Source organism: Drosophila miranda, assembly GCF_003369915.1.
Source record: "Drosophila miranda strain MSH22 chromosome Y unlocalized genomic scaffold, D.miranda_PacBio2.1 Contig_Y1_pilon, whole genome shotgun sequence".
Classification (NCBI taxonomy): domain Eukaryota; kingdom Metazoa; phylum Arthropoda; class Insecta; order Diptera; family Drosophilidae; genus Drosophila; species Drosophila miranda.
The window spans coordinates 13,745,815-13,760,844 of NW_022881603.1; the positions used below are offsets into that span (position 1 = coordinate 13,745,815).

Below are 15,030 nucleotides of genomic sequence, written 5' to 3' on the forward strand. Positions count from 1 at the left end.
GATAAGCAACCCCTCTCCTAGCAGGCGATCCTCCAGACCCACCTTGTAGTAGCCGTGCAGTATCTTGTTCATGATCCAGTCCACTCTCTGCTTGGCATCAGCACTCAAGTCATTTGGTTCGCAGATGGCCACTTTGTAGATGTAGGCCAGGCCATTCATGCGATTGTACGCACTTGACACGCACTGCCTCCGAGATATCGCAGAAGCGGCCCAAGAAGGTGCGTAACAGGTTTTGATATTTCTGCGACAGCTGCGAGTCCTTCTCGGAGAACATGCGCGACAGCAACGTGGTGGCTTCTGTTGGGTCAGGAATAAGGTTATCCACATGTATAGACGAGTATATTAACATCACTTACTCAGCCTTTCTGCATCATCAGTGGACAGTAGTTTGTTCTCCAATTGGGGCAGCACGGAGTACAGAAGATCGGGATTGATGCGATTAAGCTCATAGATGATATCATATTTTTTGTTTGTAATAGACAGTTTGTTGTTCGGCTTATCCATGACCAATGCACGGTTAAAGAACTAGGAGGGCATGAAGAAATAGAGCTTCTTCAGTTGGTATATAAACTGAACATCACTATTCATTCATACCATTTTGATTGGGGACTCCAATGCGTCACCGGTCTTGGCGAGCAGTTGCTCGGTTATATGTGCAGCACATCTGTTGCTTGATTTATTTGGTTCCACTATGTTAATCAGTAAGAGGTCCAGAAGATCCACGGACAAATTGTCAGCCTCGGTTATCAGGGCACTTAGCACGTCCAGGAAAAAGTTTGTGATCTTGGCACTGTGCTGATCGCTGCAAGGAAATGGTAGTCAAATTAATTGCTTGGTTATAAACCAATCGCCTGAGACTCACTTCACAATTTTAAAAATGGTACTAAACAGGTCGTGGAAGATTTCCTGGCAGTCCTCGAGCTCGAAGCACATGTTGAAAGACTTGACAAAGGCTAAGTTCTCCAATAGATAAAAGTAACGCTTGAAGGACGGATCGCGGGGATCCTTTAGACCGTGCAATTGTTTGATAAAAAACTTGAAAATGCTTTTGATTTGATCTTGCTCTTTGTAGGGGGCCTCAGGCGCATATACGCGCAATACATCCGCTATGCAGCACGCTATCAGCAGTTGGACATCGCGGGATGTATGCTGCATAAAGAAGTCGTCCAGCAAGTGGAGTGCCAATGGTATATATTGTTGATAGAGATTGTCATCTTGGTCCATGGTCTGCAGGACATTGGCGAGTGTCTGCCAATGAGGATAATCTGACTTTCATTCGTTGTTAATTGATTTCCAGTAAAACTTACCTTAAGGCGGCGTATGAGCTCGTCTGTGCCCAGGTCTTCCACCAATGGCCGACAGCCGTTCGGATAAACAATGTCCGTCATCCTCACCCACTGAAGCCGGACAGGACGGAAATCGGCAGGCGCTGATCTGAAACCCAAAAGCGTGTACTCGTATGTAGTAGAATTTCCACATCAAAACCACATTTTCCAACAACAATTTTAGGCGACCCTCAATGTACAAATAGCAGTGCCAAATCGGAGGGAGCCATTGCCACAGCCACACTCATACTCTCTCGCGTACACGTACACGTACTCCACTCACACTCGCACGTTTGCAGTGTTTTCCTCGTTTCGACAAACAAAACAAAAATATTTAAATTCTGTGTTTTCATAATGCTTTTTGTACTAATCGGGGACGGGCAAAATGGCAGAGGAAAATTTCTGATGTGCAATCTTACTTTTCTTCACAACGGGCAGCGGCGGTACAATTCTTTGCCAATTTTCAGCCGCTTCTTTTTGGTGCACACAAACGAAATCACTGCAAATAACTTTGGAATGGACGTTTATTTACACATGTTCCAACGTCTTGGTTATTTTGAGCGGCGCGTATGTTGTTAAAAAAGAAAAACTTTTGCAGGGCATTTATGCAGAGTCGCACGCCATCATGACCGCGGATTTACGAACTTAACCCACTTAACCCCCTCTATTTAAACAGTTTAACGACTTGAGGTAAATGGCGAAAAATATGGTAAGTTCTTTTTGTAGATCCATGCCAACTTTTCTCTGAACTTAAAAAAACTACGATATCTTTCACCTGAATTGCGCTAAAATGATTACATTTTCTTCATATATTTTGGTGGCATATTAAAATACCCCCTTGGTCTACAATGGGCTAATCATTATCCGTCAAGTATTGGAAACAATATTTTTTGATTTTGATATTCCGTGGAATATTACAAGCTAGATGGATCGCGCAGCTAAAAACTAAAACATGGTTTGAACAAAAACGTTAAACAAAAACAAAATTGCAATGTTGTCACGGCAATGTTGCTGGTATTTGAAGACTTGTTGCTTATCAAACGGAGTATGGGTCATTGTATACCCTATCCAAACTATTTTTAAAACGTAATTAACACAGAAATTGTTACGAACCTTTGTTTTCTTCGGGGCAAGGCCGGCTAGCCAGTCATCCCAGGGCTGGGTACTTCCCAAGCCCTCAGGTCGCACAATATACCAACTACTTGGACATCTCGAACAAATTGAAACAACAAAAGTAACCGACAAAAAAAAACTGCAAACGGACTCTACTCGACAAACAACATTACAGTAACTTCCTTCAACACAGACGTGGACCAGGTCGAGGTGTCGATGTTTTTACCCCTGACGTACCCTCCCTACCTGAGATCTGAATAACAACGTTTTGGATCTCCCTGCCATGTGCAGCAGCCTTACCCTCTCGTTGCTGTGGCTCCTCTTCCCCCCATATGAAACGCTTAGCAATTCATTTTCTTCGTTATAATTTTCACTTCAATTTCCTAATTTTACACGGTATCATCGCTACACTAAGCCTGCCTATTCATACCCCCCTCATCTTATCACTACGGGCGGTTAATAAATAAATAGATAAATAGAAATAATTAACATAATAAATATAAATAAGTTACATATAGATATAATATGGACGGACTTAAATTAGGGGATTAACATATACATATAAATGGAGACGTCTAACAAAAATAAATAATGGGAGTAAATAAGTTAATTGATGATTTTTTTTTAATTGATGCAGCGCAACAGCTGGGCATCTTTGCGTAGATTGTTACTGAATTGTGTGAGATATTCGGAAGCTTTCAAGGGATCGGGAAGCAATCTACAAGCGACACACACAGTTCAGTTCAGTCATCAGCATAGCTCGCAAACGACGGTCAACACTTATTCCCTTTGCTGTCGCGTCACTGACAAAACCGAAAAAGACCACGAAGACACGGTCTCTCACTGAGCAGAACACTTTTTGTCTCTTCGCTTGTGTTATGTGTTTCGGGTTTTCGGGTGAGCCCGACACACGATCGTGTCTCACAATAACAACTTAGAAAGACACTTTGGTCCATGATGCAATTATACAAGGTGGTCTCGTCGGCAAAAGTTAGTCCCTTAACGTATGCTAGCAATAAGTGCGAGTGAAGGGCACATAGTATAGTGAGTGTGAGTGAGACGGTATATGTTGATGTTGATTAACCCTTAACAGGCCCGTGGGTTTTAAAATTTTAAAATAAAATGATTTTACTGATATATTAATATTTAAATTTTATGCAGCCATTAACAATTTTTCTTCAACATTTTTAGTTATATTAAAATGTTCTTTTACATAATATATAAAGATTACTTCTAATTCTGTGGTATTTTTTTTTATATGCTTTTTATAATTTTGTTGTTGTCGGGACATAAGGGTTAAGAATATATCAAAAAATTCGTCCGTGAACAACCTTCATCATCAACAAGCAAGCATGCACTGAAGATAAGGGACAACACGAACGAACTTCGGCTCCCGACGAGACCACCTTGTATAATTGCATCATGCTTTGGTCAAGCGCTCACAGCAAAAGTGTCTTTAGATGAGCAGAACCAAAAAAGTGTCTGAGTAAAGTGTTTTTAGTTTTTTTTTCGTGTATATGTTTATTTATTCATGTTTTCCGCATCTTTTGGGCTATTGTATTGTAATATGTATATTTATTTGCAAAATTGGCAAACGAACATTTTCGTTTTGCTTTTCACGATTCATTTTAAGCTCCAATAGTCAAACCGTATAGAATTCACAACAATTGATAGTTGCCTAAGCATCACACGTACAAGCACGCATACATACGCAAAAGACACTTTGTTCGTTCACTCGCGACAAGGTGCTCAGTGAAAAACAGGAACAAAAGAGAAGTGAAAAAATCGGTCTTTGCTTGAGCGAAGAGCGAGTTGAGCAAAAACAGATTTGATCGGGTCTTTTCAGTCCATTTTCTCAATGTGTCCGTCAATGAGAGGTTTTTATCAGACACGCCGAAAGTGTCAACAGTTATTTGCGAGCTATGGTCATCAGTTAATCATTTATATTATTCTTTCACTCACTTGGCAATGGTGGTCTGTTTAACAGCCAGTTGACCGAGCACCCGGGGAGTAAACTCCTTGGAGTGATGCAGCTTGATCCAATCGCTAACCGTGTTGCGTGTCTTCATTTGATTCTTTTGCAGTTCAACAAAGGCCTTGGTTGCATTCGCATCAAGATCGCCCAGCAGATGGTACAGTTTCTTCATGCGCTCCTCGGGCGCCAGTTTGTAGGGAACCAATGAGGTGATAAGCAAACGCTCTACTAGCAGGCGATCCTCCAGACCCACCTTGTAGTAGCCGTGCAGTATCTTGTTCTTGATCCAGTCCACTCTCTGCTTGGCTTCTGTTGGGTCAGGAATAAGGTTATCCACATGTATAGACGAGTATATTAACATCACTTACTCAGCCTTTCTGCATCATCAGTGGACAGTAGTTTGTTCTCCAATTGGGGCAGCACGGAGTACAGAAGATCGGGATGCGATTAAGCGATTAAGCTCATAGATGATATCATATATTTTGTTTGGAATAGACAGTTTGTTGTTCGGCTTATCCATGACCAATGCACGGTTAAAGAACTAGGAGGGCATGAAGAAATAGAGCTTCTTCAGTTGGTATATAAACTGAACATCACTATTCATTCATACCATTTTGATTGGGGACTCCAATGCGTCACCGGTCTTGGCGAGCAGTTGCTCGGTTATATGTGCAGCACATCTGTTGCTTGATTTATTTGGTTCCACTATGTTAATCAGTAAGAGGTCCAGAAGATCCACGGACAAATTGTCAGCCTCGGTTATCAGGGCACTTAGCACGTCCAGGAAAAAGTTTGTGATCTTGGCACTGTGCTGATCGCTGCAAGGAAATGGTAGTCAAATTAATTGCTTGGTTATAAACCAATCGCCTGAGACTCACTTCACAATTTTAAAAATGGTACTAAACAGGTCGTGGAAGATTTCCTGGCAGTCCTCGAGCTCGAAGCACATGTTGAAAGACTTGACAAAGGCTAAGTTCTCCAATAGATAAAAGTAACGCTTGAAGGACGGATCGCGGGGATCCTTTAGACCGTGCAATTGTTTGATAAAAAACTTGAAAATGCTTTTGATTTGATCTTGCTCTTTGTAGGGGGCCTCAGGCGCATATACGCGCAATACATCCGCTATGCAGCACGCTATCAGCAGTTGGACATCGCGGGATGTATGCTGCATAAAGAAGTCGTCCAGCAAGTGGAGTGCCAATGGTATATATTGTTGATAGAGATTGTCATCCTGGTCCATGGTCTGCAGGACATTGGCGAGTGTCTGTCAATGAGGATAATGTGACTTTCATTCGTTGTTAATTGATTTCCAGTAAAACTTACCTTAAGGCGGCGTATGAGCTCGTCTGTGCCCAGGTCTTCCACCAATGGCCGACAGCCGTTCGGATAAACAATGTCCGTCATCCTCACCCACTGAAGCCGGACAGGACGGAAATCGGCAGGCGCTGATCTGAAACCCAAAAGCGTGTACTCGTATGTAGTAGAATTTCCACATCAAAACCACATTTTCCAACAACAATTTTAGGCGACCCTCAATGTACAAATAGCAGTGCCAAATCGGAGGGTGCCATTGCCACAGCCACACTCATACGCTCTCGCGTACACGTACACGTACTCCACTCACACTCGCACGTTTGCAGTGTTTTCCTCGTTTCGACAAACAAAACAAAAAATATTTAAATTCTGTGTTTTCATAATGCTTTTTGTACTAATCGGGGACGGGCAAAATGGCAGAGGAAAATTTCTGATGTGCAATCTTACTTTTCTTCACAACGGGCAGCGGCGGTACAATTCTTTGCCAATTTTCAGCCGCTTCTTTTTGGTGCACACAAACGAAATCACTGCAAATAACTTTGGAATGGACGTTTATTTACACATGTTCCAACGTCTTGGTTATTTTGAGCGGCGCGTATGTTGTTAAAAAAGAAAAACTTTTGCAGGGCATTTATGCAGAGTCGCACGCCATCATGACCGCGGATTTACGAACTTAACCCACTTAACCCCCCTCTATTTAAACAGTTTAACGACTTGAGGTAAATGGCGAAAAATATGGTAAGTTCTTTTTGTAGATCCATGCCAACTTTTCTCTGAACTTAAAAAAACTACGATATCTTTCACCTGAATTGCGCTAAAATGATTACATTTTCTTCATATATTTTGGTGGCATATTAAAATACCCCTTGGTCTACAATGTGCTAATCATTATCCGTCAAGTATTGGAAACAATATTTTTTGATTTTGATATTCCGTGGAATATTACAAGCTAGATGGATCGCGCAGCTAAAAACTAAAACATGGTTTGAACAAAAACGTTAAACAAAAACAAAATTGCAATGTTGTCACGGCAATGTTGCTGGTATTTGAAGACTTGTTGCTTATCAAACGGAGTATGGGTCATTGTATACCCTATCCAAACTATTTTTAAAACGTAATTAACACAGAAATTGTTACGAACCTTTGTTTTCTTCGGGGCAAGGCCGGCTAGCCAGTCATCCCAGGGCTGGGTACTTCCCAAGCCCTCAGGTCGCACAATATACCAACTAATTGGACATCTCGAACAAATTGAAACAACAAAAGTAACCGACAAAAAAAAACTGCAAACGGACTCTACTCGACAAACAACATTACAGTAACTTCCTTCAACACAGACGTGGACCAGGTCGAGGTGTCGATGTTTTTACCCCTGACGTACCCTCCCTACCTGAGATCTGAATAACAACGTTTTGGATCTCCCTGCCATGTGCAGCAGCCTTACCCTCTCGTTGCTGTGGCTCCTCTTCCCCCATATGAAACGCTTAGCAATTCATTTTCTTCGTTATAATTTTCACTTCAATTTCCTAATTTTACACGGTATCATCGCTACACTAAGCCTGCCTATTCATACCCCCCTCATCTTATCACTACGGGCGGTTAATAAATAAATAGATAAATAGAAATAATTAACATAATAAATATAAATAAGTTACATATAGATATAATATGGACGGACTTAAATTAGGGGATTAACATATACATATAAATGGAGACGTCTAACAAAAATAAATAATGGGAGTAAATAAGTTAATTGATGATTTTTTTTTAATTGATGCAGCGCAACAGCTGGGCATCTTTGCGTAGATTGTTACTGAATTGTGTGAGATATTCGGAAGCTTTCAAGGGATCGGGAAGCAATCTACAAGCGACACACACAGTTCAGTTCAGTCATCAGCATAGCTCGCAAACGACGGTCAACACTTTTTCCCTTTGCTGTCGCGTCACTGACAAAACCGAAAAAGACCACGAAGACACGGTCTCTCACTGAGCAGAACACTTTTTGTCTCTTCGCTTGTGTTATGTGTTTCGGGTTTTCGGGTGAGCCCGACACACGATCGTGTCTCACAATAACAACTTAGAAAGACACTTTGGTCCATGATGCAATTATACAAGGTGGTCTCGTCGGCAAAAGTTAGTCCCTTAACGTATGCTAGCAATAAGTGCGAGTGAAGGGCACATAGTATAGTGAGTGTGAGTGAGACGGTATATGTTGATATTGATTAACCCTTAACAGGCCCGTGGGTTTTAAAATTTTAAAATAAAATGATTTTACTGATATATTAATATTTAAATTTTATGCAGCCATTAACAATTTTTCTTCAACATTTTTAGTTATATTAAAATGTTCTTTTACATAATATATAAAGATTACTTCTAATTCTGTGGTATTTTTTTTATATGCTTTTTATAATTTTGTTGTTGTCGGGACATAAGGGTTAAGAATATATCAAAAAATTCGTCCGTGAACAACCTTCATCATCAACAAGCAAGCATGCACTGAAGATAAGGGACAACACGAACGAACTTCGGCTCCCGACGAGACCACCTTGTATAATTGCATCATGCTTTGGTCAAGCGCTCACAGCAAAAGTGTCTTTAGATGAGCAGAACCAAAAAAGTGTCTGAGTAAAGTGTTTTTAGTTTTTTTTTCGTGTATATGTTTATTTATTCATGTTTTCCGCATCTTTTGGGCTATTGTATTGTAATATGTATATTTATTTGCAAAATTGGCAAACGAACATTTTCGTTTTGCTTTTCACGATTCATTTTAAGCTCCAATAGTCAAACCGTATAGAATTCACAACAATTGATAGTTGCCTAAGCATCACACGTACAAGCACGCATACATACGCAAAAGACACTTTGTTCGTTCACTCGCGACAAGGTGCTCAGTGAAAAACAGGAACAAAAGAGAAGTGAAAAAATCGGTCTTTGCTTGAGCGAAGAGCGAGTTGAGCAAAAACAGATTTGATCGGGTCTTTTCAGTCCATTTTCTCAATGTGTCCGTCAATGAGAGGTTTTTATCAGACACGCCGAAAGTGTCAACAGTTATTTGCGAGCTATGGTCATCAGTTAATCATTTATATTATTCTTTCACTCACTTGGCAATGGTGGTCTGTTTAACAGCCAGTTGACCGAGCACCCGGGGAGTAAACTCCTTGGAGTGATGCAGCTTGATCCAATCGCTAACCGTGTTGCGTGTCTTCATTTGATTCTTTTGCAGTTCAACAAAGGCCTTGGTTGCATTCGCATCAAGATCGCCCAGCAGATGGTACAGTTTCTTCATGCGCTCCTCGGGCGCCAGTTTGTAGGGAACCAATGAGGTGATAAGCAAACGCTCTACTAGCAGGCGATCCTCCAGACCCACCTTGTAGTAGCCGTGCAGTATCTTGTTCTTGATCCAGTCCACTCTCTGCTTGGCTTCTGTTGGGTCAGGAATAAGGTTATCCACATGTATAGACGAGTATATTAACATCACTTACTCAGCCTTTCTGCATCATCAGTGGACAGTAGTTTGTTCTCCAATTGGGGCAGCACGGAGTACAGAAGATCGGGATGCGATTAAGCTCATAGATGATATCATATATTTTGTTTGGAATAGACAGTTTGTTGTTCGGCTTATCCATGACCAATGCACGGTTAAAGAACTAGGAGGGCATGAAGAAATAGAGCTTCTTCAGTTGGTATATAAACTGAACATCACTATTCATTCATACCATTTTGATTGGGGACTCCAATGCGTCACCGGTCTTGGCGAGCAGTTGCTCGGTTATATGTGCAGCACATCTGTTGCTTGATTTATTTGGTTCCACTATGTTAATCAGTAAGAGGTCCAGAAGATCCACGGACAAATTGTCAGCCTCGGTTATCAGGGCACTTAGCACGTCCAGGAAAAAGTTTGTGATCTTGGCACTGTGCTGATCGCTGCAAGGAAATGGTAGTCAAATTAATTGCTTGGTTATAAACCAATCGCCTGAGACTCACTTCACAATTTTAAAAATGGTACTAAACAGGTCGTGGAAGATTTCCTGGCAGTCCTCGAGCTCGAAGCACATGTTGAAAGACTTGACAAAGGCTAAGTTCTCCAATAGATAAAAGTAACGCTTGAAGGACGGATCGCGGGGATCCTTTAGACCGTGCAATTGTTTGATAAAAAACTTGAAAATGCTTTTGATTTGATCTTGCTCTTTGTAGGGGGCCTCAGGCGCATATACGCGCAATACATCCGCTATGCAGCACGCTATCAGCAGTTGGACATCGCGGGATGTATGCTGCATAAAGAAGTCGTCCAGCAAGTGGAGTGCCAATGGTATATATTGTTGATAGAGATTGTCATCCTGGTCCATGGTCTGCAGGACATTGGCGAGTGTCTGTCAATGAGGATAATGTGACTTTCATTCGTTGTTAATTGATTTCCAGTAAAACTTACCTTAAGGCGGCGTATGAGCTCGTCTGTGCCCAGGTCTTCCACCAATGGCCGACAGCCGTTCGGATAAACAATGTCCGTCATCCTCACCCACTGAAGCCGGACAGGACGGAAATCGGCAGGCGCTGATCTGAAACCCAAAAGCGTGTACTCGTATGTAGTAGAATTTCCACATCAAAACCACATTTTCCAACAACAATTTTAGGCGACCCTCAATGTACAAATAGCAGTGCCAAATCGGAGGGTGCCATTGCCACAGCCACACTCACGCATACGCTCTCGCGTACACGTACACGTACTCCACTCACACTCGCACGTTTGCAGTGTTTTCCTCGTTTCGACAAACAAAACAAAAAATATTTAAATTCTGTGTTTTCATAATGCTTTTTGTACTAATCGGGGACGGGCAAAATGGCAGAGGAAAATTTCTGATGTGCAATCTTACTTTTCTTCACAACGGGCAGCGGCGGTACAATTCTTTGCCAATTTTCAGCCGCTTCTTTTTGGTGCACACAAACGAAATCACTGCAAATAACTTTGGAATGGACGTTTATTTACACATGTTCCAACGTCTTGGTTATTTTGAGCGGCGCGTATGTTGTTAAAAAAGAAAAACTTTTGCAGGGCATTTATGCAGAGTCGCACGCCATCATGACCGCGGATTTACGAACTTAACCCACTTAACCCCCCTCTATTTAAACAGTTTAACGACTTGAGGTAAATGGCGAAAAATATGGTAAGTTCTTTTTGTAGATCCATGCCAACTTTTCTCTGAACTTAAAAAAACTACGATATCTTTCACCTGAATTGCGCTAAAATGATTACATTTTCTTCATATATTTTGGTGGCATATTAAAATACCCCCTTGGTCTACAATGTGCTAATCATTATCCGTCAAGTATTGGAAACAATATTTTTTGATTTTGATATTCCGTGGAATATTACAAGCTAGATGGATCGCGCAGCTAAAAACTAAAACATGGTTTGAACAAAAACGTTAAACAAAAACAAAATTGCAATGTTGTCACGGCAATGTTGCTGGTATTTGAAGACTTGTTGCTTATCAAACGGAGTATGGGTCATTGTATACCCTATCCAAACTATTTTTAAAACGTAATTAACACAGAAATTGTTACGAACCTTTGTTTTCTTCGGGGCAAGGCCGGCTAGCCAGTCATCCCAGGGCTGGGTACTTCCCAAGCCCTCAGGTCGCACAATATACCAACTAATTGGACATCTCGAACAAATTGAAACAACAAAAGTAACCGACAAAAAAAAACTGCAAACGGACTCTACTCGACAAACAACATTACAGTAACTTCCTTCAACACAGACGTGGACCAGGTCGAGGTGTCGATGTTTTTACCCCTGACTTACCCTCCCTACCTGAGATCTGAATAACAACGTTTTGGATCTCCCTGCCATGTGCAGCAGCCTTACCCTCTCGTTGCTGTGGCTCCTCTTCCCCCCATATGAAACGCTTAGCAATTCATTTTCTTCGTTATAATTTTCACTTCAATTTCCTAATTTTACACGGTATCATCGCTACACTAAGCCTGCCTATTCATACCCCCCTCATCTTATCACTACGGGCGGTTAATAAATAAATAGATAAATAGAAATAATTAACATAATAAATATAAATAAGTTACATATAGATATAATATGGACGGACTTAAATTAGGGGATTAACATATACATATAAATGGAGACGTCTAACAAAAATAAATAATGGGAGTAAATAAGTTAATTGATGATTTTTTTTTAATTGATGCAGCGCAACAGCTGGGCATCTTTGCGTAGATTGTTACTGAATTGTGTGAGATATTCGGAAGCTTTCAAGGGATCGGGAAGCAATCTACAAGCGACACACACAGTTCAGTTCAGTCATCAGCATAGCTCGCAAACAACGGTCAACACTTTTCCCTTTGCTGTCGCGTCACTGACAAAACCGAAAAAGACCACGAAGACACGGTCTCTCACTGAGCAGAACACTTTTTGTCTCTTCGCTTGTGTTGTGTTTCGGGTTTTCGGGTGAGCCCGACACACGATCGTGTCTCACAATAACAACTTAGAAAGACACTTTGGTCCATGATGCAATTATACAAGGTGGTCTCGTCGGCAAAAGTTAGTCCCTTAACGTATGCTAGCAATAAGTGCGAGTGAAGGGCACATAGTATAGTGAGTGTGAGTGAGACGGTATATGTTGATGTTGATTAACCCTTAACAGGCCCGTGGGTTTTAAAATTTTAAAATAAAATGATTTTACTGATATATTAATATTTAAATTTTATGCAGCCATTAATAATTTTTCTTCAACATTTTTAGTTATATTAAAATGTTCTTTTACATAATATATAAAGATTACTTCTAATTCTGTGGTATTTTTTTTATATGCTTTTTATAATTTTGTTGTTGTCGGGACATAAGGGTTAAGAATATATCATCAACAAGCAAGCATGCACTGAAGATAAGGGACAACACGAACGAACTTCGGCTCCCGACGAGACCACCTTGTATAATTGCATCATGCTTTGGTCAAGCGCTCACAGCAAAAGTGTCTTTAGATGAGCAGAACCAAAAAAGTGTTTTTAGTTTTTTTTTCGTGTATATGTTTACTTATTCATGTTTTCCGCATCTTTTGGGCTATTGTATTGTAATATGTATATTTATTTGCAAAATTGGCAAACGAACATTTTCGTTTTGCTTTTCACGATTCATTTTAAGCTCCAATAGTCAAACCGTATAGAATTCACAACAATTGATAGTTGCCTAAGCATCACACGTACAAGCACGCATACATACGCAAAAGACACTTTGTTCGTTCACTCGCGACAAGATGCTCAGTGAAAAACAGGAACAAAAGAGAAGTGAAAAAATCGGTCTTTGCTTGAGCGAAGAGCGAGTTGAGCAAAAACAGATTTGATCGGGTCTTTTCAGTCCATTTTCTCAATGTGTCCGTCAATGAGAGGTTTTTATCAGACACGCCGAAAGTGTCAACAGTTATTTGCGAGCTATGGTCATCAGTTAATCATTTATATTATTCTTTCACTCACTTGGCAATGGTGGTCTGTTGTGGTGGTCTGTACTCAGCCTTTCTGCATCATCAGTGGACAGTAGTTTGTTCTCCAATTGGGGCAGCACGGAGTACAGAAGATCGGGATTGATGCGATTAAGCTCATAGATGATATCATAGATTTTGTTTGTAATAGACAGTTTGTTGTTCGGCTTATCCATGACCAATGCACGGTTAAAGAACTAGGAGGGCATGAAGAAATAGAGCTTCTTCAGTTGGTATATAAACTGAACATCACTATTCATTCATACCATTTTGATTGGGGACTCCAATGCGTCACCGGTCTTGGCGAGCAGTTGCTCGGTTATATGTGCAGCACATCTGTTGCTTGATTTATTTGGTTCCACTATGTTAATCAGTAAGAGGTCCAGAAGATCCACGGACAAATTGTCAGCCTCGGTTATCAGGGCACTCAGCACGTCCAGGAAAAAGTTTGTGATCTTGGCACTGTGCTGATCGCTGCAAGGAAATGGTAGTCAAATTAATTGCTTGGTTATAAACCAATCGCCTGAGACTCACTTCACAATTTTAAAAATGGTACTAAACAGGTCGTGGAAGATTTCCTGGCAGTCCTCGAGCTCGAAGCACATGTTGAAAGACTTGACAAGGGCTAAGTTCTCCAATAGATAAAAGTAACGCTTGAAGGACGGATCGCGGGGATCCTTTAGACCGTGCAATTGTTTGATAAAAAACTTGAAAATGCATTTGATTTGATCTTGCTCTTTGTAGGGGGCCTCAGGCGCATATACGCGCAATACATCCGCTATGCAGCACGCTATCAGCAGTTGGACATCGCGGGATGTATGCTGCATAAAGAAGTCGTCCAGCAGGTGGAGTGCCAATGGTATATATTGTTGATAGAGATTGTCATCCTGGTCCATGGTCTGCAGGACATTGGCGAGTGTCTGTCAATGAGGATAATGTGACTTTCATTCGTTGTTAATTGATTTCCAGTAAAACTTACCTTAAGGCGGCGTATGAGCTCGTCTGTGCCCAGGTCTTCCACCAATGGCCGACAGCCGTTCGGATAAACAATGTCCGTCATCCTCACCCACTGAAGCCGGACAGGACGGAAATCGGCAGGCGCTGATCTGAAACCCAAAAGCGTGTACTCGTATGTAGTAGAATTTCCACATCAAAACCACATTTTCCAACAACAATTTTAGGCGACCCTCAATGTACAAATAGCAGTGCCAAATCGGAGGGTGCCATTGCCACAGCCACACTCACGCATACGCTCTCGCGTACACGTACTCCACTCACACTCGCACGTTTGCAGTGTTTTCCTCGTTTCGACAAACAAAACAAAAAATATTTAAATTCTGTGTTTTCATAATGCTTTTTGTACTAATCGGGGACGGGCAAAATGGCAGAGGAAAATTTCTGATGTGCAATCTTACTTTTCTTCACAACGGGCAGCGGCGGTACAATTCTTTGCCAATTTTCAGCCGCTTCTTTTTGGTGCACACAAACGAAATCACTGCAAATAACTTTGGAATGGACGTTTATTTACACATGTTCCAACGTCTTGGTTATTTTGAGCGGCGCGTATGTTGTTAAAAAAGAAAAACTTTTGCAGGGCATTTATGCAGAGTCGCACGCCATCATGACCGCGGATTTACGAACTTAACCCACTTAACCCCCCTCTATTATGCTCGTTCCTATTGCTCGATTTTGATATTCCGTTGAATAATGCCTGGCTAACTAAAATTTTTAGCTCTACCCACATAGTTTTATCCCATTGATGAATACATTTTCTGCAAGATTAACTACTTTTAAGTACTCCAGTTATTGTATTTTG

At 41.1% G+C, this 15,030-nt stretch overlaps 3 protein-coding genes and 1 long non-coding RNA gene across 4 annotated transcripts; 1 reads left to right on the forward strand and 3 right to left on the reverse strand.

The window, feature by feature from the left end:
• Window positions 1–35: 35 nt before the first annotated feature.
• Window positions 36–4,774, reverse strand: LOC117191435 (sister chromatid cohesion protein PDS5 homolog A-like). The gene is made up of 6 exons (XM_033396304.1): window positions 4,401–4,774; window positions 1,308–1,434; window positions 863–1,248; window positions 595–802; window positions 357–525; window positions 36–297 (listed from the first exon to the last, which is right to left on the reverse strand). Exons 1-6 carry the CDS (start codon window positions 4,772–4,774, stop codon window positions 110–112), a joined length of 1,452 nt encoding a protein of 483 aa, XP_033252195.1. The 3' UTR covers window positions 36–109.
• On the reverse strand, window positions 4,630–14,866 carry LOC117190604 (sister chromatid cohesion protein PDS5 homolog A-like). The gene is made up of 11 exons (XM_033395659.1): window positions 14,630–14,866; window positions 14,194–14,320; window positions 13,749–14,134; window positions 13,481–13,688; window positions 13,243–13,411; window positions 8,829–9,150; window positions 5,737–5,863; window positions 5,292–5,677; window positions 5,024–5,231; window positions 4,782–4,954; window positions 4,630–4,722 (listed from the first exon to the last, which is right to left on the reverse strand). Exons 2-10 carry the CDS (start codon window positions 14,272–14,274, stop codon window positions 4,799–4,801), a joined length of 2,043 nt encoding a protein of 680 aa, XP_033251550.1. The 5' UTR covers window positions 14,275–14,320; window positions 14,630–14,866; the 3' UTR covers window positions 4,630–4,722; window positions 4,782–4,798.
• Window positions 5,794–6,499, forward strand: LOC117190608. The gene is made up of 2 exons (XR_004473765.1): window positions 5,794–5,886; window positions 5,939–6,499. It is a non-coding gene; the product is annotated as an uncharacterized LOC117190608 (long non-coding RNA).
• Window positions 9,360–10,956, reverse strand: LOC117190606 (sister chromatid cohesion protein PDS5 homolog A-like). Its single transcript, XM_033395662.1, has 5 exons — window positions 10,599–10,956; window positions 10,157–10,283; window positions 9,712–10,097; window positions 9,444–9,651; window positions 9,360–9,398 (listed from the first exon to the last, which is right to left on the reverse strand). Exons 2-5 carry the CDS (start codon window positions 10,235–10,237, stop codon window positions 9,375–9,377), a joined length of 699 nt encoding a protein of 232 aa, XP_033251553.1. The 5' UTR covers window positions 10,238–10,283; window positions 10,599–10,956; the 3' UTR covers window positions 9,360–9,374.
• Window positions 14,867–15,030: the final 164 nt, after the last annotated feature.

Bases quoted from the DNA above. Each gene is read 5' to 3' on its own strand.
- LOC117190606 (XM_033395662.1), bottom strand. From the start codon at position 10,237: ATGACGGACATTGTTTATCCGAACGGCTGTCGGCCATTGGTGGAAGAC. The intron at 10,098-10,156 runs GTAAGTTTTACT...CCTCATTGACAG, and splicing joins AGCTCATACGCCGCCTTAAG to ACACTCGCCAATGTCCTGCA. The intron at 9,399-9,443 runs GTATGAATGAAT...CAACTGAAGAAG, and splicing joins TGGAGTCCCCAATCAAAATG to CTCTATTTCTTCATGCCCTC.
- LOC117190604 (XM_033395659.1), bottom strand. From the start codon at position 14,274: ATGACGGACATTGTTTATCCGAACGGCTGTCGGCCATTGGTGGAAGAC. The intron at 13,689-13,748 runs GTGAGTCTCAGG...ATTTCCTTGCAG, and splicing joins ACCATTTTTAAAATTGTGAA to CGATCAGCACAGTGCCAAGA. The intron at 4,955-5,023 runs GTATGAATGAAT...ATGCCCTCCTAG, and splicing joins TGGAGTCCCCAATCAAAATG to TTCTTTAACCGTGCATTGGT.
- LOC117191435 (XM_033396304.1), bottom strand. From the start codon at position 4,774: ATGTTAATATACTCGTCTATACATGTGGATAACCTTATTCCTGACCCA. The intron at 1,249-1,307 runs GTAAGTTTTACT...CCTCATTGGCAG, and splicing joins AGCTCATACGCCGCCTTAAG to ACACTCGCCAATGTCCTGCA. The intron at 298-356 runs GTAAGTGATGTT...CTGACCCAACAG, and splicing joins TGATGATGCAGAAAGGCTGA to AAGCCACCACGTTGCTGTCG.